The sequence below is a fragment of the Vipera ursinii genome, assembly GCF_947247035.1.
Source record: "Vipera ursinii genome assembly, chromosome: 3".
NCBI classification, from domain to species: domain Eukaryota; kingdom Metazoa; phylum Chordata; class Lepidosauria; order Squamata; family Viperidae; genus Vipera; species Vipera ursinii.
The window spans coordinates 57,481,599-57,504,473 of record NC_139516.1 but is presented as its reverse complement, the minus strand read 5'-3'; the positions used below and the strand labels follow the sequence as shown (position 1 = coordinate 57,504,473).

Genomic DNA, 22,875 nt, shown 5'->3' with positions numbered 1-22,875 from the left:
TGGAGGTCATCTAATCCAACCCCCTGCTCAGGCAGGAAACCCTATACCATTTCAGACAAATGGCTGTCCAGTCTCTTCTTAAAAACTTCCAGTGTTGGAGCATTCACAGCTTCTGGAGGCAGGTTGTTCCACTGGTTAATTGTTCTAACTGTCAGGAAGTTTCTCCTTAGTTCTAGGTTGTTTCTTTCCTTGACTAGTTTCCATCCGTTGCTTCTTGTCCTGCCTTCAGGTGCTTTGGAGAATAGCTTGACTCCCTCTTCTGTGTGGCAGCCAGTGAGATATTGGAACACTGCTATCATGTCACCCCTCGCCCTTCTCTTCATTAAACTAGACATACCCAATTCCAGCAGCCGTTCCTTGTATGTTTTAGCTTCCAGATCTCTAATCATCTTTGTTGCTCTTCTCTGTACTCTTTCCAGAGTCTCAACATCTTTTTTACATCGTGGTGACCAAAACTGGATGCAGTATTCCAAGTGTGGCCTTACCAAGGCATTGCAGAGTGGTATTAATACTTCACGTGATCTTGATTCTATCCCTCTGTTAATGCAGCCTAGCACTGTGTTGACTTTTTTGGCAGCTGCAGCACACTGCTGGCTCATATTTAAGTGATTGTCCACTAGGACTCCAAGATCCCTCTCACAATTACTACTGTTGAGCAAGGTACCCCCTATACTATACCTGTACATTTGGTTTTTCTTGCCAAAATGTAGAACCTTACTTTTTTCACCATTGAATTTCATTTTGTTAGATAGCGCTCAGTGTTCAAGTCTGTCCAGCTCCTCCTGTATCTTAAGCCTATCTTCTGGAGTGTTGGCTATTCCTGCCAGCTTGGTGTCATCTGCAAATTTGATGAGTTCCCCATCTATCCCCTCATCCAAATCGTTGATGAAGATATTGAAGAGCACTGGGCCCAGAACAGAGCCCTGGGGCACCCCACTACACACTTCCTTCCGTGTAGATGCGGTTCTATTGAGGACCACATGCTGAGTACGGCCACTCAGCCAGCTACAAATCCATCTGGTGGTGATGCTGTCTAACCCACATTTTTTCTATCTTACCAAGTAGTAGTTTGTGATCTACTTTATCAAATGCCTTACTGAAGTCCAAGTAAATTATATCCACAGCATTCCTCTGATCCACTAATTTTGTCACTTGGTCAAAGAATGGAATAGGATTTGTCTGGCATGATCTGTTTTTGACAAACCCATGTTGGCTTTTAGTGATAACTTTGTTCGCATCAAGGTGTTCGCTGATTTGTTGTTTGATTATCTTTTCCAGAATCTTCCCAGGTATTGAGGTCAGGCTGATAGGTCTGTAGTTTCCTGGATCTATTTTTTTCCCTTTTTTGAAGATGGGAACTACATCAGCTCTCTTCCAGTCCTCTGGTAGTTCCCCAGTGCTCCAGGATCTTTGAAAAATATAGTTCAGTGGTTCTGAGATCATGTCTGCCAGTTCCTTGAGAACCTTGGGGTGTAATCCATCTGGTCCTGGTGATTTGAACTCGTCTAGGCTGGACAGGTGCTCATTTACCATTTTCTTGCCTATCTTAACTTGCTTTTCTATTCTGTTTTTTATGGCACTATTTTTGATAGGCTGGTCTGTTTTTTCCCTTTGGGTAAAGACAGATGCAAAAAAATGAGTTAAATAGTTCTGCTTTCTCCCTGTTGCTTGTCACCTTCTTGCCACTTTCACCCACCAAAATGACTCAGGGTCACAGCAAATTTGTATTTAAGGTATCTATATCTATATACAATTTTTTTTAAAAAAAACAAATTATAATTTGCTGTTGGATCTTGGAAAAAAAACCACAAAATGATTTTAAGAATGTATGTATAGCCTGGTTTTCATGTCACTTTTGCAAGTTAAATTGCCCTTCTTTCCCTTGGTTGCTATGCGGTAAAGATACAGATATTTTCCATGAAACATAGAACACACTTAATAGCTTTAGTTTAAGCTAAAGATACAAGTCTCTACTGAATATCCAGATTACTTTTATCTTAGGGATAAACAGGCAGAAGAGACTAATTAATATTATTCTAGGTACTGTTATAACTGTTCTTTCTTAATCTCCAAGGACTTTATATGAAAACAAAGTACAATAGTTACAAAAATGAGAAAAGTAAATTCTATTTTTTTGGCTGTTCTAATTCTTGATTAGCCTAATGTTGACATGTTTCTACCATTAAATACAAGCATTCTTTTTTAATCTTTCCCATTACTGCTCTAATCAGATTTATTTTGTTACAAGGTAGCAAATACACAACAAGCGTTGTGTAAAGCCATCTCCTTCAAAAATTCAGTTGCAAAAAAAAGCAAAAAAAAGGATTATCTTGTTTCAGAAGAACATGAAAGCAAAATAGCTGAACTAAATGTTTTGCTTAGCAAGTTTTGAAATGAAAGGATGCAACATAAGCCAGTATGGTCTATCCGTTAAAGTGTTAGATTAAGTTTAGAGAGCTGCACTTCCAATCCACTCTTTAAATTGTTCATGTAGATCCTATTATTCAGCTGGTTTAATCTTTTGATGGGAAGTGCTCATGTCCAGAGCTGGACTGTTGGCCTCCTAACTTCTGAATGTAGTTCATACTATATATGAAGTAAGAAATATGAAATTCATTCAATAGTCTTCTGGTATCTAAAGAATTACAAATATGATATTAGCGTTTTGTTTGGATACAGTAAAGTATGTGTACCTTAATAATTCTTTCATTTTGCATTTGTAAGCAGGCTTGGTTATTTTGCTATAATGGAATAATACTCATTAAACCCCAAAGAAATAATTAGGTGGATAATTTGGTTACTTAGTGTGTAACTAAATCACCATTTTTTTAGCACACAGCCATAGTAATAGTTATTCTTGCCTATTGATACAGTATTTAAAGTTCGTTGCATCTATATTGTGCCTAACACTTACTTTGTTCATTAAATTATGTTTTCCTAAAAATGGTAGTTATAGGATACTTAGTAATAACTGTAAATTGTGCCTCAATGTATGAACTGATAAAATGTTTCCTATTGATGAATTTTAGGATTCAAATTCTTGAAACAGAAGAAATTCTAAAAAAAACCTAGAATAAATCCTAAATGAAAGTACAGCAAAAGTAGTCAGCTTCGTAATATTTTGTCACACAGTGTAACAAGCCTGCCATACTCTTCAGCAAGATGAACTGGTTATTACACAAATGTTACAATATGGTTAAACATCATCACAATTCATAGATTAATCTACAAAATAAAATAAATGGGTGCCTTCTCTTATAAGTGTAGAATTAATTTAATATTTTCATGCAAGCATCTTAAGACAACTTAGTTTTAAACAGCATTTTATCATGTCCAGTTATTTTAAGCTTTTCAACATGTGCAACAATCACATCCACAGTTAATACTGAGGTAATTGATTGAAGTATTAAAGGAAATAGTCACATCTGGGCTTTTTACTATGTAGAACACACGGTTAAATGACACAGATGTCCATACATGGCATGCATTACCACCCATACAGCCTTGTAGGACCGGAAAAAAAGAATTGCCCAGGCTTTCCTGTGACTCTTCTTTCGTAATATCCTGGTACTTTGAGGCAACAGTCTATATGCAGCTTATTACTAGCTGACAAAACATCTGAATAATTTTAATTACTTGTTTAACTCTTTCCACTTAATATTATGATTATAAATATTAACTATGATAATACTTTTCATAATAAGATATTATGTCTTTATTAATTTTGTCTTTATTAGTGTTACAATGTAAAGTTGCAGAAACATTTCTTCTCTAAAGTCTATTGTGGTTTATGACTTAGAATATTTCCATACTGCCACTGTTAACTCCAATTCCTCCAAAATAATTTAATGCCATATTGTATTTATCTTTTTTTTTCCTTCCTGCCAAACGAAAATCGCAGAGTATGAAGGAAAACCTTAAGTCGGAGTAGAGTCAGGGCGATTGGATGGAGCTGAGCTGGCCAGATGCCACACGGAGTTCGCAGCAGATTTTTTTTTTCTTTGTGCCCTACCAGAGAAACATCTGCTGCTACCTAGGACTGAACTCTCAAATTTCCAAGTGGGAAGCAAGCATCTCCACCACTATTCACTTCTTTAAGCCCTGATTTTCTCAGGCTGTTTTCTGCATATTCACATATAAGAATATGCAGAAAACAACCTGAGAAAATCATGGCTTAAAGAGGTGACAAAAAAAATTAAACCAGTTTTCTATTTTCTAAGCTACAGCTGACTAGCAACAGCAGTCCCCACTGATCCCTACTCCACATAAGAGGGAAATTTAAATTGTTAATATCCCCCACTTAATATCACAATATTAATCCATATTGAATGTATTTGGTCATTTGTAGGGAAAGGAAATCTGATTGCTATGATATAACCTTTCTGGCTATAAAGTTGCCTTTTCTCCTGCATTTAAAATCATTTTACAAGGGATGATGATGAAAGAATAATATATCAACATTTTGGCAACAAGCTATTTTATCTGCCACCTGTAATCATGGACTCCATACTGCTGTGATGAACTAGAGAAGGGAAGATCCTTGTCAATAGGCATTTAGAGGCTATCAGAAACAGGATGGGAAGATCCTTGTCAATAGGTATTTAGAGGCTATCAAAAACAGGATGCTGAAGCTAAAAATCAAGTGACAGGATGAGGCAAGAATTCCTGCCAATGGGAAAACAAACAACTCTCAATTTCTGCAGAACAGCATTGCAGAAGAAATTACTTAGCTTTAGTTTCAGTGTGACATAAGCCACACAGAACTAGGAAAAATGTGGCTTGACACTCACAATACAGGCCATGCTATGGGAACTCTGGAGTTTGAAGCAGAGTCTAAATTAGCATAAGAGCTAATATGGAAATGCTCTTGGTAGGCTAGAAGTCCCAATGAATACTTGCAGTAATCTATGGATTTGATCTATTTTTGGAACTTAGATTGCTCCTGTATACATAATATTAAGGAACAGCATTGGAAAAAATTGCCTGATCATCTGTAACATTGATATCCCATCTTTCCTCTAGGACAGGGGTGTCAAACTGCCGGCGCGCGGGCCGGAGCGTCACGGAGAAACCGCGCCCATCCCATTTTCGGCAATGGGAAAAACTTCCGATACGTCGCACAATGTCACGTGACGTCGCGAGTTTGACATGCCTGCTCTAGGAACTCAATGGGGTATATATGAAAAATCCATCCTTTTTTTTCCCCCCCTGACCAAAACAGTCATAAGAGATAGGCTGAATTGAGAGAGTAACTGTCCCAAAGTCACCCACTGAACTAATGTAGTTGAGGATGGTTGTGAGTCCCAGTCCAACCCGCTTTTTTTTTTAAAGAGCTATATCCAGTTTTATTTTATCACATTTTATACCACTTCATCTGATGCATGGAGTGAGGTCCTATGAGAGGGACTTTTCATTGCGTGGACATGATGAAGTGGCCTGAGATCCATAAGTGTTAATATAAAAAAATATTGTTTAAAAATGTTTAAACAATGTTTAAAAATAGCTTTATTACCAGTCCTCGCATTCATGACTATCCTGTAGTCTTGTGCTCACCATTTGCATCACTGGCCTGTGACAATCATAGTTAATAGAGAAAACAGAAGTAAAATTATAAATTGCCATCAGATGATGTTTCACATAATGACCATAGCAATGGTCATAATTGTGATTGCCAAGTGAGTACTACCTGTAGTGTAAAATACTAGTATGACTACCTTTCTTTTGGCTGTCTAAAGCTTCAGTTTGTTTCATATTTTGAAGTAATAAGACTGCAGTCTTGTGCAAACCATATTTATACATGAAAGCCCGCTGAATGAAAAAGGCCATTATTTCTATGTAGATAAACACATTCACACAAAAATTGAATTATTGAGCTAAATTATGTGTACAGAAAAGGGAAATAATTTGCAAAGCATGAGCAGCTGTGCTAAAGCTCCTTGATAGAAACTCACAAATAGTCAACATGCTGACATCACTAGCATATGATTTTAAGCACATTTCATATTTGACTAAAACGCTGTTTCTTTCAGAATTCGATTTCCAGTGTTCAGTTAGAATCATTGGAATGAGGGCAGGTTGGTTGGTAATGCTGGCTTTAAGAATGGGAGTACGGCTACAGATACATTTTAAGAGCCTATTACATTGTCCGTTGTGTTTCTTATTGTGGGAAACCATCTAACTTAGCTTGCTTGTGCCTATCTAGCTCCCAAAATCTGAAATCAATTGTGTTGATTCCCATGTACAGAAAAATAAATATTTGTCAAATTGTAATCATGATATGCAAAACTAGAGGTGCCTATTGTTATTCAAACTTGCTTTAGTTGTACTGATTTTTTTTTCCATAGAATAGAATAGGACCTTGGAGGTCTTCTAGTCCAGCCCCTGCTCAAGCAGAAGAACCTACACCATCTCAGACAAGTAACTGTCTAGCCCAGACATGTCAAACTCGTGACATCATGTGATGTTGCACGATGTATCAGAGCTTTTTCTCCATTGCTGGCAATGGGGTGGGCGCGGTTTCCTGATGACGGGTCCAGCCCGCGGGCCAGCAGTTTGACCCCCCCTAGCCTCTTCTTGAAAATCTCCAGTGATGGGAGTGCCCACGATTTCTGGAGGCAAGCTGTTCCTCTTATTAATTGTCCTCACTGTCAGGAAGTTTCTCCTTAATTCCAGGTTGCTTCTCTCTTTTACCAGTTTCCAACCATTGTTTCTTGTCCTGCCCTCTGGTGCTTTGGTGAATAACGTGATCCCCTCTTCTTTGTGGCAGCCCCTCAAATACTGGAATACTGCTATCATGTTAGCCCTATTTCTTCTTTTCTTTAGACTAGCCAAACCCAAACCCTGCAGCCATTCTTTGTATGTTTTAGTCTCCAGGCCTTTGATCATCTTATTTCCTCTTCTCTTTTTTCCCAGACTCTCAACATCTTTTTTGTGATATGGTGACCAAAATTGGCTGCAAGAATAGTTCAACTGTAATATCAAGGCATCTCAGGGATAGACAACATTTCTATCAATGAAAATCATTGGTACAATTTTTAACATTGTGTTTTCAAATAGGCATATATATTAAAGAAAAACTAGAATATTTAAAATTCTATCAAGAGACCATGGTATAAGTGATCCCCAAGGGAAAAGTTATTTATACATGCATCCACTATATTCATATTTTTATATAATTTATATTTATTGCATTAGAGATGCATTAAATGAGGAAATTCATTTTCAAAGGAAAATATTTTTTCCATCTACATTTTTATCCTCCCACTCTCCTCCCACTATATTAAACTGTTTTATGTTTGTCAACTATAAACTACATTTTAAGGTTTAACTTAAAGTGCACACACTATGTGGCAATCCTGTTTTTCATCAGTGTAGTTTTTGACAGTTAAAGTTGTTATGTGATACTTCTGGAGCATTGATACCAGGTGCCCTACTATTGTTGTATGCCAAAGACTGGAGATTTGTTAAATCAGCAAATCAGATAGTTTGTTCATAATGCTTTATGGGAGAAAGAATCTAAATTACTTTATACATCCATTGCTTGGTTCAAACAGATGCTAATTTAACCTAGAACTGTCAGGTTTTATTAGCTGGCCAAATAATAACTAAGGTTGCCTGTGTCTTGCAAATTTAAGAACTTAGTCTTGAGGGCCCTTCATGTGATTATTCCTGCTTTCTATGAATAGTAAGTACTGTGTTAACTTCCAGAAATCTATCATTTACAGCCAGTTCATAATGCTTTATTCCCAATTATTTTCAACAATATGGATTTTAAAAATACAGATTTTCAAACTCAAGTTATGCTTTTTTTTAACTTTAAGAGTACAACTAGGGCTGCTGATCTTTTAATCTTGGAGCAGTAAAATGATGGGTTTTGGATTATACAAAGTTGCCCAAAGTTGTAGTAATATTTTCTTTAACATTTCCTTTGATGAAAGAATATTCCATGTTGAATTAGATCCATCAGCAAGATGTAAGGTTTTTTTTTTCCTGGAAAAAAAAAGTTACAATGTTCACTTTCCATCCAGTATTGCCTTTAATGGAAGTAGTGTCCCTCCAAATCTTGTTTGAACTAAATTACAGCATTTTTCATATTGGCCATGCTGGCTGTAAATTGAATTTTGAAATATTTGAGAGCCAAAAGATCCATATCTCTGCCAGAAATAGTAACTTTCCTGGTACACCTGGGGCCAAAGAACCAAAAGAATCCGCACTTCTCAGCAGACAGGGGAGAAGACAATTTCTGCTTATTCCTTAGGAATCTTCTGCCATGCCTGTTTGACCCTTTTATTTGGGTTTTTAAAACTACACAAGTCAGAGTTGTATAATGTAAAAGAAAAACACTGTTGTTTTCATTTTTGCTTTCATTTTTTTAGTTTTTTCCTTTTTATTATATTGTTTAGTTTTCCTTTAAAGTTAAAAGAGTTAAAATTAAATGTAGAAGTTTTGTTCTCATTTATTATTTATATTATTTTAAAATGCAGTGAAATAATGTGTAATTTGAAAAGTCGGTACTCTATTAAATAATATTGGACAAGCTTTATCTGGATATGTTTGCTTTTGGTTCTTGGCATCACTTGATAGTCACATAGCAACTGGTATTTGATTGGTTTTTCCCTGTTAGTAAAATATTGGAAGTTGGTTATTAAAAATGGCCTGGGGAAACAAGAGACAAAATCCAAAGTAGTTTATTATTTATTTATTTATTTATTTATTTATTTATTATTTAAACTTGTATACCGCCCTATTCCCGTAGGACTCAGGGCGGTTTACAGGGAAAAATTAAAAATACATACATATAAAGTTAAAATAGATTAAAACTAAAATTAAATTAAGTCCTTGAATTTAAATTAAAAACCCATTAATAAATAATTAAAACCCCTCAGTCTGGGCCAGACAGCTCAAAAAGCCAAATTTCCAAATCCCTGCGAAATGAGCGAAGATCGGGGGCAGTCCTAAGCTCCGTGGGAAGATGGTTCCAAAGGGCCGGCGCGCCCACAGAGAACGCCCTTCCCCTGGGGTAACCCGCCGGCATTCCTTGACCGGCAGTACCCTAAGAAGGCCCTCCCTGTGGGAGCGCACGGGACGATGGGAAGTTGATGCCGGCAGCAGGTGTTCCCTTAGATAATCCGGACCCAAGCCATTGAGAGCTTAGTTAATTTTATTGCCTCTGCTACTTGTATGAAGCCATTGATTGCAACTGCCTAGAACTTTCAAGTGGAAGTTCTTTCATATTTAAATCTATTTTTCATAGACTTTTCGAACTGGAAAGAAGCTTTTACAATTACTTTAACAAAGAAACCATTCTGAATCCGTATTTGGAAACTTTGTTCAGGGTGATGTGGGTTATAAATGACACAATAAAAATATGAGTAAGTTGTTAATGCGTATAAACAGTTTGCCCTCAGTAATTTAACTATGTGCTATTAACCTGGGCCGGAACCCCGGCAGCTGTATAGATAAATGCCAGGATCTGTGCCAGCCATAATTTATAGCTCTTTCAAATGCATTCCAGTAATCTTTTTGTTCCTATCCATCTGTCTTTTTTGTTACCTTCTCATTCTCTCACTTTCCTAAACTTTCCAAGTTAAAGAAGCATCAGTCTTTGTTTCATTCAGAACCGATTGATTAATTTTTACCATCCATAATTTTTACCATTTCAGTAAACATCTCTAAATCTGTAAGTTGAAGGTGCCAGTCTTTTCATCTTACTTTTTCTCAAAGTTTTGACTTTATATTTCTCTATTTATCCCTGGAATAAACATTATTTTCACTTTTTTGGGTCTTTTGAGGAATGGGGATTATAGAAATGATTTTATCTTGATTTTTTGTTGCTTCCTCCTTAGCAAATCTCTTTTTCTAGCACAATGCACACTATCTTTTCCTGATCCCAAGAAAACTGTCAAGCTTTGCCATCATCTACCACAGACATGTCAAACACAAGGCCCGGGGGCCGGATCAGGCCCGCGAAGTGGTTTCATGTGGCCCGTGAAGCCATCCTGGAAACAGTGAGGGAACAGCCCCCACTGCCTTGGCCTTGGCCCAGAGACCCTCCATCTGCCAGAAACCCTCAGATCTGTCCCACTCCTGCCCAGGCCCCCATAGGCACCCTTGATGCGAATGATGTAGAGCTGGCCACGCCCACCCAGTAGGCCATATGCACTCTAGCCACACCCACCCAGTAGGCCACGCCCACCCTGGCCATACCCACCCGGCCCCCTGAGGGCAACCGCAATGCTGATGCGGCCCTCAATGAAACTGAGTTTGACACCCCTGATCTACCACTTCAATAAAGTTTTTTTTTTTAATATTCAACAGCAACCCAGGTTTTTCAGTTTCCATTCCCATTTTCATAATGAATTCTTCTAAGGCTCCTTTACTTTCAGCTAACAAAGTGGTGTCATCTGCAGATCCTAAATTGCTAGCATTTTTATCTCAAATTTTGATCCAATCCATCATGTTCTATTCTTCAAATGTATTTACTGTACAATTTAAATAGATATGGGGAAAATGTGCATTCTTTCTCAGTCTGTTCCTTATTCTCAACTACCAATATTCTCCAATTTGGTTCTTATACCATAGTAGCTTTTTTGATCATTGTAAAACTTCCTCAGAAGAATAATTGGGTCTGTGGACACTTTGATTAGTTATAATGTAGGACACATTCTGTATGATCTTCACAAAAGCCTTGCTATAAATAAAGCAAAGGTAATTTTCTTTTCTTTTTTTCTTTTCTTTTCCTTCCTCTCTTATCCATTTTATGTTTGCTATCTGATCTTGTGTCTTATCTTTTCTGAAAACTGCCAGTCCATTCATTTTGCTATGTCCCTGTAATGGCTTTGTACTTTGTAAAAATTTTAAGCAAAACTTCATTGCATGAGAAATTACTATGACATTTTGATAATTTCAAGGATTTTTTTTTGCCTCCCTTCTTTAGGATGACTATATATTCTGATAGTTTTTCATCTCTAAGCCCTAGAATCTTATTTCACATTTGTTGAAATTTGTTGGATTTAACAGCAATTTAGGTGCCTCTTTGCCTAAACTTTTAACAGTTAAATAAGTACTTTTTTTAAGGCACCTAATGCTTTCCTATATTGGTCAGCTGGTTTATTGCCTATGATACCAAAGTTTCCTGTGGAGTGGGTTACTGAATATATTCCCTTTACTGTATTAATATTTCTGCATTTCTTGTAGAAGAGGGTTGCTATTTTTAAATTAATCTTTTTGTTCTCTATTAGATAATTTTTATGATTGCTCTTTAATAGTTCTGTTTTGGCTATATTGTAAATATTCCTAAATATTCCTCTAATTCCTTGGAAACATTTTTCATTTTTATTATTTTCCTTGTTTTACATTCTTGATTAAGATATATTCCTATTGCTCTCTTGCTTGATACTGAAAGTTATCATTCAATTACTATGCATTCTTGTTCAGTTCTTTCCTCTTTAAAAAAATGGGACTATTTTTTTTCACTTTATTGCTTCTAATATCTCTACACATAGCCCTTAGAGTTTCTTTCACTTGTTAACCATATTTAACCCATTATTTATATTGACCGTGAGTTCCAACTGTGTACTGTATCTTCTAGATCAAATCTTTCCGGGACATGTTTTATCTTTTATTTTCTAAATATAATCCATATAGTTTGCACCTAAAATTAGTGGCATGTTCCACAATCTTTACCTGGATATATTGTGACTGAATGTTCTCTTTCATATTATATAGCTGATTTGGTTCCAGTATTATCCATCCATGTGATCAAGGTTTAATAACGTATTTAATTTTTTTTTCCTCTTAAATACATTTGTTTTCTTAGGAGTTTTTTTCCCCTGATGCATGATGGTTATCTTTTGAATTTCAATTTTTCATTCTCTGGGGGGGGGGGGTTGTTTGTTTGTTTGTTTGTTTTGTAAGGATGAATATATTCAGATGAATTTGTCAGCTGCTTTTAGCCCATCAGAGCAGCTCACAGAGTATTAAAAATAGCCTGCTAACAATAAAGCTGCCTTTAGCAACATACAAGTCCTCTTGTCTCTTTATGAACTGCAAAGAACTCAGGAAGTATTCTTATCCTTCTAAAGAAACAAATCCAGTACATTGCATTGGGATTTGTAACAGATGCTGTAAAAGATTATGAGAGAAGTTTCTGCTCTGGTCTTCGGAGTTCTTTGGCATCTACACTGACCATTGAGCCAAGCTCAGTTTTCAAACTCTGTGTGGCAGCTTAGATTATGACTTTGCATATTTGCAAATTATTCTTTGTAGAGCAAGTAGTAAATTGCAACTAACATACGTTGTTCTTAATTCTCTCAGTCCCTTTCCAGTTATAGGACATAGTTCAGAGTAACTATATCCTAGCATGCTATTGTTTATTTTATGAAATCATAAAACTGAAAGGACCATTTAAACCAATCAGTCTAGCCCTTGTTCAGTGCATAAATTCAGTTAAAGGTGCCCATAACTGTCCAGCCTGTTTCAATACATCCAGGGAAATAGAGCTCACATTCTTATTGGTTGTTGATTTCCACAAAGTGCTCTTACTGTTGAATTTTTCCTAATTTTCAATAGAAATCTGCCTCCCTGTTACTTAAGACCCCTATTCCTGCTCTTATATTTGTAATTTGTAAGTATGTTCTCTTCATTGATAGCATATGAAGCAATTTTTCCTTAAATACTGCATATTTATATTCACAGTTTGCTCTGTGAAACAGTGATGGTTTCATATAGACCTCATGTGAATATGCCCTATTATTTGTAAATATAATACATAATTCTGGAGTTTTTTGCACTGTGATTAAGACTATGACTGGTTAATGATCACATGATGCTTTTTGTGAGCCCAGTGCCCTAGCAGATATCTGATGAATGTCCCAGGATCAGAACAGAAATTGAAATAAGAATCCTAAATTTGTCATATCAATAATTGTTTTAAATTTATGGGGGCAAAATACTCAAGTATGTTTTATTTATGTATCTGAAAGATATAATGACATCATCTTGTGAATCTGCAAATACACACACACACACACACACACACACACAGATAGATAGATAGAGATAGAGATATATAATCTCTAAACAAAAAATACAAAATCTTAACAAGGCAAGTCCACCAGCTTTGAGATAATTGATTCCACTTTTGAATAACTGCTGGTAAAAAGTTTCTCTTGAATCTTAGTTGAAAACTAATTTCTCATGACTTGAGTTTATTGGTTTGTTTTCTTCCCTCTGTAGTAAACAGAGAATAAATTTGCTGTATTTACATGAAAGTTTTAAACTATTAGCATACAGTTTAGCTTTAGCGTTGTTATTTGTATTAGTGTGACAATACATAAGTGGGTTTTGGGTTGCAGTTTGGGCCCTTGGTCTCTGAAAGGTTCGCCATCACTGCCATAGGCCATCTATTTTATTGTTTAAAAAAATCCCCTGGCCCAGTTAGGATAGGGTAATTTTAAATGGAAACGTCAGGAGCTTTATGCATCCAAACTATGTGTTTTGGGCAGTATACTATCAAGTTCCTTAGGATGCAGACCTCACAGGTTTTTCTACAAAATGTACTCCTCAAACTAAACAAAGCTTTTATTTTGTGCAATACATTACATAGTACTAAACATTTGTGGGAAAGGATTTAGAAAATATTTTATATGAGATCTTTAATGGTTTACATAAGTTTTTCTTTTCACCAATATTGAAAACACATGTGGTTAATCACTCATAAAATTGTGTCACCTTTTAATCACACGCAGCTCCCAGTGACTTCATAGATATGCCCAGTTAATTTTCTTGGCAGTGATATAAAAGTGATTTGCAATTGCCTTTTCATACCTGGTATTTCTTGTTATTATTCTATCTGGGTATTAATCAAATGTAATTGTGTATGTTTTTGAGGTCAGGGAGACCAGACCTGATCCCAGGGGAAATGCCATTTTGTAGGAGGGGGGATAGCAAGAGAAATGGACTGCCTTTGCGATCCCTATTGGTGCGCACATGTGTATTAAATAATCTTCCATGGCTCTTTTTGAATTGACTTTCCATTAACCACTAGCAAGAAAAGTTCTGGTTTCAGTTGAATGTTGATCTTTAAAATTCTGTATATCATTATATGTATTAGTGTCCAAAAATTTATGGCTTTTTTATAAGTCTACCAGTCATGATAAAATGACCCTTCTTACTGTCCACATTTCTAACATAAATTTGAAGTACCTTTATATATTTGAGACAATTTTTCTGGAGTCAACCAACATCATATAGTTTTCTGAAAGTTACAACAATGTAAATTTCAGTCCTTCTAAGCACATATTCTCCCACTGTTCCATCAGTATGTTATATCCAGAGTCTTAGCCCATTTATCATACATGCTTCTTCTATTTCAACATACAATTCATATTACTCAGAGCAACAGAGTATTTTGACCAGCTGTAACAGCCGATTGAACTCAAAATGCAAGATAAACTGTATGTTGTTTTATGGCAAACATATTCATGTAATTTATTTAAATTCAGGCACCACCTAACTCCAGAATAAAATTTGCAGATGAAATAGTTTTATATGTGATCAAATAACAGCTAAACAAAATGTTTAGGAACCTCAGGAAGGACACTTTTGTCTTTAGTTCTTTAGTTCATGTTACTAATATTGTGTTCTTAAGTTATCTTATTCCCTCTTGAGTTTTCTCTTTAATATTTTTAGATTGTACTTATGCAGTCAGAAATAATAGACCAAATTTCTCTTTCAGCTCTTCCTCCAAAGCCCTCCAAACCAATAACTTCTATAAATACAAATGAGATAAAAGAGAACTGCAGTTCTCCATTGCAGGAAGCAGAATGGTACTGGGGAGACATTTCAAGGTAAAGAATATTAAACAATATGCAATTATTTAGGTAGTATTGCGAAGACAGTAAGCTTAGTGAAGAGGTGTTTTTTTTACTGAATGTTAAAATTATGATTTTCCTACTTGTTAAACCATAATGAAATCAATGTAAGTTAATGAACACACGTTTCAGAAACGGACACTTAAATTTTTTAAAGCTTAATTTTCGTAAGAACTGATTTTTACATTAAAATCAAAAGTCTAACATAGCCTAATTTTAAGTGAATTTGATCTCAAACCTTTTTTGCATTGGATACTGCTGTCTAATTTTAAAAAATCTGGAGGAAAAGTATTTGATTAGGTAACGCAGAGTATGTGATTCTTTAGGTCATGTACAATGTACTCTTAGAGAGTGGGAGGGGAATAGCAGTGCTTCATTTCTACGGGCAGAGCTACAGTTCCTATTATAGCCACATTACCACCATTATTGTGCAAATTAGAAAAGTTGTGATTTATCAATAACGAGTTTGCGTATTTCATTTCATAAAAGAAAATCTCTCTTGCTCAGTAACCACCACACATCAGCGTCATTCTTCAAATCACTGATTTTGCAGTTTTCTTATATTGGTTCATAAAAGCAATACAAAAGTTGACTACTATTTAGGTAAAGCCCTGTGCATCTTAATCATCTCCTACAACCAAGTATATGTTACAATTAGTTACAGAACAAAAAGTTGATACACTGTATACATTTAAATAATGTAAAATGGCTTTTGGATTCAGGTGATTTAAAAGTATCAACAGGAAATAATCTGATGGGAATCAATCTTTAGTTACTGCACTTCTTAGTATGTAACTACAACTAATCAGAAGTAACTAGTTCAAACATTAGCTCATTTTTTTTTTAAAAAAAGAGTTTAATTAAAGCTTCAGATAATATGAGTAAATTCTAAAAATCGACTGCAAACTACTTTAGGCAACAGTGTTCTGAAAGTTTTAAGTAGGAAATGTGTATATTAGTTCTACAAGGAAACAAAAAAAGAGTACCTTATGTATTTTTGTAATTAACACTGCTATTATGATGGAATCCCAGTAAAAGCAAATGTATTTTATTTACTTCTTATACTTCCAGAGAAGAGGTAAATGACAAACTCCGAGACATGCCAGATGGAACATTCTTGGTGCGCGATGCATCAACAAAGAAACAGGGAGACTATACACTCACGCTCCGGTAAATAACTGGGATATTATCATATAGGTTAAAGTTCTGTTTAGTGCTTGTTAGTTGCAACCAGGGAATGTGGATGGTAAATATTCGTTATTGTTCTAGAATGTTGTTTTTTTAATGTACTGTATGTGCTGGGCTATAAAAGTGCCGCATAATACAAAAGAGTAGCATCATCTGTGCCAGAGCATTTGCAAACTGTATGGAAATTGGCAGCCTAGGACTTTTTTCTTTCTCTATAAAACCGGGTTCTGGAGGTGATGGTTTCAGAGTGGTTTCAAAGGATGTGAGAAGTCTGAATTAAAAACAGGGCTGTCAGGATTTGTGTTGCTTTTGGACACTGCAGAGCTCCTTTTCATTGCCTTGGTTATTACAGTATAATTCTCCTTAACAGTTTCCCTATAGTTGTTGTCAGTGCTTTTTTTTGTAAAAGAAAAAGGTGCCGGAACTCACACGTGTCATACAACCCGCCTTGCCTACCCTACAAGGTTCCATCCAAAAAAGGTGCCGGAACTCCGTTCTGAGCGTTCTATGAGGAAAAAAAGCCCTGGTTGTTGTCCACACCTTTCCTTTTGTCCCAGAAAGTTATGTGAGGGCAAACTAAAGATCTCAAAATAAGCAATAATATATGATGATTTTCTTTAATAGTAATAATAATACTTGTCTTTCCTTGGAATCACTAGCTCAGACTCACTTCACAAAGAGTTAAATGCGCAGGGGAAAGGAAGAGGTGAAATTTCTCAGTCTTTTATATACTTCCAGTCTCGAGATCTCTTACCTACAGGCAGTCCTCGACTTACAACCATTCATTTAGTGACTGTTCAAAGTTACAGTGGCACCAAAAAAAGTGACTTATGACCGTTTTCCCACTTATGATTGTTGCAGCATCCCCGTGGTCAGGTGATCAAAATTCAGACATTTACTTGGCAATTGACCTTCTGACAGTAAAGTCAGTGGGGAAGCCGGATGCATTTAACAGCTGAGTCACAAACTTAACAGTTCCAGTGATCAACTCAACAACTCTGGCAAGAAAGGTTTTAAAGTGGAGGCAAAACTCACTTAACAACTGTCCTGTTTAACAACAGAAATTTTGGGCTCAATTGCAGTTGTAAGTCGAGGACTATCTGTATCTTTCATATATACTACCGCTATAGCCAGGACAAGCAAATGAGCTTGTTGTTTTTTAAAAAATAAATAAATAAAATTCTTCTGTTCACTCATAACCAATTCTCAGAGTTGGCCTGAACAAATCCCTGCAGTTTTCTTGGCAAGGTTTTTCAGAAGTGGTTTGCCATTGCCTCCTTCTGAGGTCTGAGAGACAGTGACTGGCCCAAGGTCACCTAGCTGGCTTTGTGCGTAAGGTGGAACTAGGATTCACAGTCTCCCAGTTTCTAGCTGACGCCTTAATCACTACTTCAAATTGTTTCTCAAACCAAATCAAACTCAAATCAAAGGTTATTTTGATGATAGATGGGCAAGGAGTGTTGCTTTGCATTGTATCCTTCTCTCTTGTATTTAACTCCTAATCTGGGGTGAGAAATGAAGTTTTCTCCTTATTTTATCCTCAGAAATTAGATCTACCTTATTACAGGGATTCCTATTTGTGGCTATATCTTTCATTATTAAAAAATACCTCGAATACAGTATTTTATTTTGCTTTCTTGGAATTAATAGCAGCTGGGTTTTTTTTTAGTAAATGGGGTTAGCTGTAAAAAATAATACAAAAGCTAAAGGCTTGCTTCTGTTCTCTCCTTAAAACATTTTCTTGACAGGCCATTAATATCTTTAGTTTTGTTACATATATGTGTACAAGAACCACATGATTAAAAGCTATTGAGAATTACATTCTCATATTTATCTCAGTGGTTTTTGAGGTACTAATTCTTCAAGAAAAGTACATTATAGTAAAATATCTGGAAATGGAAAGCACTGTATTTTCCAAGTTCACCCTACCAATAGTTTTAATAGATTGAATCCAGAAGAATTGTTTTATTTGCCTATAGCAACACAGATACAAAATGGCTGCAGTATATTTGAGGCCAGCTAAATTATTTTCCCTGTAGTTCTATAGAGTAGGGGTCCCCAACCCCTGGTCCATGGACCAGTACTGGGCCACATCATGCTAAAAAAAACCCATCTGTGGGATGCAGGCAGTACATGAAACCAGGCCCCCTCCGGTCTACGGAAAAACCTCTTTCCACGGAACCAGTCCCTGGCGCCCAAAAGGTTGGGGACCTCTGCTGTAGAACATCTGATCATATAATTAGGCAAAGAAGCCAAATCATGCATTATAAAATTTCTCAGGCTTAAAGAATAATGTTTTCTATTCATTCATAAAAAACTTCCTCTACCAAATTTTAATTTAAAATTTTAATTAAGCATGGTGTTCTTAATGATTAGTGGGGTTTGGGTGTAGCTCTACTTAGGATGCATTTTCATATAAGTTTTTAAGTGCTAATATTAAAGAAATGAATGAAGTGTTACAGATGAACGTAAAAAAATTATGGTGCAGAATAATTATTCAGAAATTGTTCTCTTTGCCTTTCTGTTTTAGCATACATTATGTTATGATTTGTATGCATCACCAATGCAATTGTGCTATGTACCTGATGATAATTTTTATCTACCTTCTAGGAAGGGTGGCAACAATAAATTAATTAAAATTTATCATCTGGATGGGAAATATGGCTTTTCTGATCCACTGACATTTAATTCTGTTGTGGAATTGATTAACCACTATCATCATGAATCTCTTGCCCAGTATAATCCTAAACTTGATGTGAAGCTGATGTATCCTGTATCTAAATATCAGCAGGTAAGATTTGAAAGAGCATACAGATGGATTTCATGGAATGTTTCTGGAAAAATAGGCTGTGAACAATCTTTTCTACTGCTGTTTGAGTACTTTAATTTACCACAGCTAAAATATGATTGTTTCAAGAGCTTTTATTTTAGAGGACTCATTTCATTAAGTATCTAATGTAAAAATAAAAGTTTACTATTTTGACATAAATAAATGCAGATGATTTTTAGACTTGTTAACAAGAATTGATCTTTGCACCATGTATATCAATTATTTTGCATCATTTTTAAACTATAATGGTTGATCTGTTTACTATAATTTCACATCAAGTTTTTTTTTAAAAAAGTGTATCTAAATGAATCTTGGTGCAAAGCTAAGATGAACAGATTATAATTTTGTCTACTTACAATAAAATCTGCATTTGATATCTTTTTTTAAAAAAACTAAAGCCCCAAACAGTTTCATTGACGAACACCTACCATGCTTTGTAATGACATTAAGCAATTCATTAAGAAGTTAGTGTTGGGCATTTATCCTAAAAAAAGTTGATCTCCCAAAAAGTTCAAAAAGTATATCATCTTTAGACATATATATTTCCTTAGTAATTGGAACAGTCAGCATTTAAAATCTGGGTGGAAAAATGTTGATAACTGAGAAGACTTTGTTCTATAGGATTAAGAAGATTGATGTGTTTCCCCCAAGATAGTTATATACCGAAAGCAGCCTCTGAATTTCTTTTGTAGAAAATTGTATCTATTTTCTGCTCTGATGTATGCAGGATCAGTTGGTAAAAGAAGATAATATTGATGCTGTGGGCAAAAAGCTTCAGGAATACCACACTCAGTATCAAGAGAAAAGTAAAGAATATGACAGATTATATGAAGAATATACCAGAACATCACAGGTATATTGCAAGTTGATTTACATTCTTGTGGTGACCTATGGAAAAAATAGAATTAGACAGTAAATGCCCATGCAAACCAAAGGGGTGCTTGATTTTCAATATATACTTTTCCTCACTATATTCTGAAACACACATTTAACAATTTGACCATTAAAACAACTATGGGAAGGTTGTGTTGTGATTGGGGGTTTTTTTAATCGTTTTGCTCTTTTCTACCCTCCACATGCCATTTTACTATATATCAGAGGCCAAAATGTAATTAGAATTTGTAACTTGAACCAAGCTGCTATATTAGTAGTTATGTATGGTTGTTTCTTTACAGAATTTTACATTCCTTTACATCCTTTTATTCCTTCTAAACTGAGATTATATCAGTAGTTCCAGGTGGGAACTATTCTTGCAGAATGCAAGAATTACAGGGTAGTTCCTATTTTTGGCAATAAAACTTCTGGAACAAGAAGCATTTTGATGTGTGCTAGACATTTTGAGATACAACCACATCTGGAATGCTGCAAACTATTTCCTGTTCTTTATTTCTAAAATAAACTCCTAGATTGGCACATTCAGGAAAAAAACAAACATATCAGAAAAATTATCACATCATTTGTGAAAGCTCCTTCTCATATCTTATCAAGATTACATGCAAATGGACCCGTGCTTACATTACTTCTGCTTTTCAAGTTGCTTCCCTCCTTAAACTCTCTTGTGTTTCTGTATTAAGATCTAGAGCTGGAGGGTTCACATTTTGGTAGCTAGGTTCACTTAGTTCTTCATGGTTGAGGCCACTTTAATTTCTTTATTTACATATCATGTAAAGCTTCAGGAAAGGCAACAAATCTCCATTTGAATCAATTTTAAGCGAATTTAAAGTCTCAAAAGCTTGGATTTTGTAAATTTTGCCTCCTAAATTAATAGTGCAATATTTTCATATAATGGTAATAAAAAGTCATTCTAATAGCTTTATGCTTCTGGTTGTAAATTATCATCTTTTAAATGGGCTGCTTTATGCAGGAAATTCAGATGAAGAGGACAGCAATAGAAGCTTTTAATGAAACAATTAAAATATTTGAAGAGCAGTGCCACACCCAAGAACGGTATAGCAAAGAATACATCGAACGATTTCGAAGAGAAGGGAATGAGAAAGAAATTGAACGGTACGTCTACTAAATACCATACCTACTAATAATATTTAGTTCAATGTGGTAATTACATTGTCAGCCCCATATTGTTTAATTGTTCTCACTCAGCTTCGAACTAGCTGCATTAAATATTAAAGAGTACCTAAATAACTAATTTGGAATCCTTACATAAGTATGCAGTTTCTAGCTATGAATTACAGGAATGTTCTGTTGAGTTCAGAAAGCTTAATGGTTTTAAACAAGAGTCTTTTTTAAAAATATATATATTTTGAATTTCCATTTTCCGAATTAAGGGACAAACAGTTTAGGTACTTTGAAATAATTTAAATAATTCTTCATTATAAAAATGATCATTGAAATTTTAAAAAACTTAATTATGCTGTTTGAAAACAGCAAAAACTCTTCAGGACAGACAGAAATACAACCAAGCAGAAAAATTTAATAACACAATCGTGGTCAGACTGAGGAGAAAACAAGCCTCTCCTTGGCAGTAGGAATGTTTGAAAGCTGGCAAGTGTGAATTGCCGAAGTTAGACCAGACTTAAGAAACCAATGCCATATGAATCTAAGGCCATTAGAACAGCTACAGTAAAAAGAATCTTGCGAGTCTGAATGTGCCCCGCTCCTCCCTCATTCTACTTTCTTGTGAATTAGAGAGAGCCCTGTTTGAGGCGTTTTCTTAAATTTGTTTCTTGGAAAAAGTCTCTGTGCTTATCTGATCGTTAGCTTGGTCATGCATCCTTCCGCTGTCCTTCAAAGCCATTCTCTCTGCTCTCTACATCTGGCTTAGCAGTTAACATATTCTCAGCCCTCTTTCATATTTGGGCTAGGACTTCCCTGGGTTGAGATATTTCATCTTGTCAACGACCCAGCATTGGAGGTTGGGAAAAGGCAAGAGGACACCTCGGTGTTTCTCTTTGAGATCAGGGTTCTGTCTTCAGTCTCATCACTTCTATCAGCTAAGACACATCAAAGCAGTTTGTAGGGATACAGGTACACGCTAGATACCATAAGCCTTTTTCCTGATATAAAGAAGGTAATTTAGCTGATTGAGGTTGACACGAATATATATATATATATATATATATATATATATATATATATATATATATATATATATATATATATATATATATATATAAATAAAACTTTGAGAGAGTTTTTTTCTTTAAAGAAAGGGAGGAACAGGAAATAGGATGTTTTCAAGTCGAACGAGAATTACTCTGTGGAGTACTTGCTATTGATTTGGGGTCTATATAACTATGAATAAAATATGTGCAACTTAATATTTTGGTTTGAGAAGTGTATTTGTAACTTTTATAAACACTAGAATTTGTTTTATAGGATTATGATAAATTATGAAAAATTGAAATTACGCCTGGGTGAGATTCACGATAGTAAGATGCGACTGGAACAAGATTTGAAGAAGCAAGCCCTGGACAACCGAGAAACAGACAAGAAAATGAACAGTATCAAACCTGATCTTATCCAGTTACGCAAAATCAGAGATCAGTACCTTGTGTAAGTAAGCACAAGCTAAGCAACTAACCATTATTCACTACTTAACTGCAACACCCAGTCTCTACTTTAACTCAAAGAGAACGGTAACAAAACTAAACAAGATATTACAAAAGCATTTTAAAAATGTTTGAATAGTTTTTAATTAATATACATGGTTTCTGATTCAAACTGGGATTCTAATTACAAGCAAAAAACCATGGCCAACCAGGTAAACCTCCCCACCTCTGCTTGCCTCTACTAATAGCATAGTATAAGGTAAGTGAGTCTCTTGACACACAAAAAGTTACAAATTTAGCTAGCCTTTTCAGTGCTTGTTCAATACTAATCTTGTTCCATATTCCCAGATAATTTGAAATGAAAGGCAATGCAATGTTCACAGACTAATTAGTTCAATTATGCCATTCTGCAGTATGGTGACTTCGTGCATTAGTGTTATGATGATTGGGAGCTTCATTGAATAAATCAGCCGTT

General features: G+C 35.4%; 1 protein-coding gene across 1 annotated transcript in view; it reads left to right on the top strand.

Moving 5' to 3' along the window:
* The window catches only part of LOC310637180 (phosphatidylinositol 3-kinase regulatory subunit gamma), a 41,098-nt gene that overhangs the window by 15,472 nt on the left and 2,751 nt on the right, over positions 1-22,875 (top strand). The window contains exons 2-7 of the mRNA XM_083357508.1: positions 14,738-14,849; positions 15,945-16,043; positions 18,672-18,852; positions 19,619-19,744; positions 20,756-20,898; positions 22,228-22,404. Coding sequence (XP_083213634.1) covers positions 14,738-14,849; positions 15,945-16,043; positions 18,672-18,852; positions 19,619-19,744; positions 20,756-20,898; positions 22,228-22,404 — 838 coding nt within the window. The remainder of the gene's footprint in view (positions 1-14,737; positions 14,850-15,944; positions 16,044-18,671; positions 18,853-19,618; positions 19,745-20,755; positions 20,899-22,227; positions 22,405-22,875) is intronic.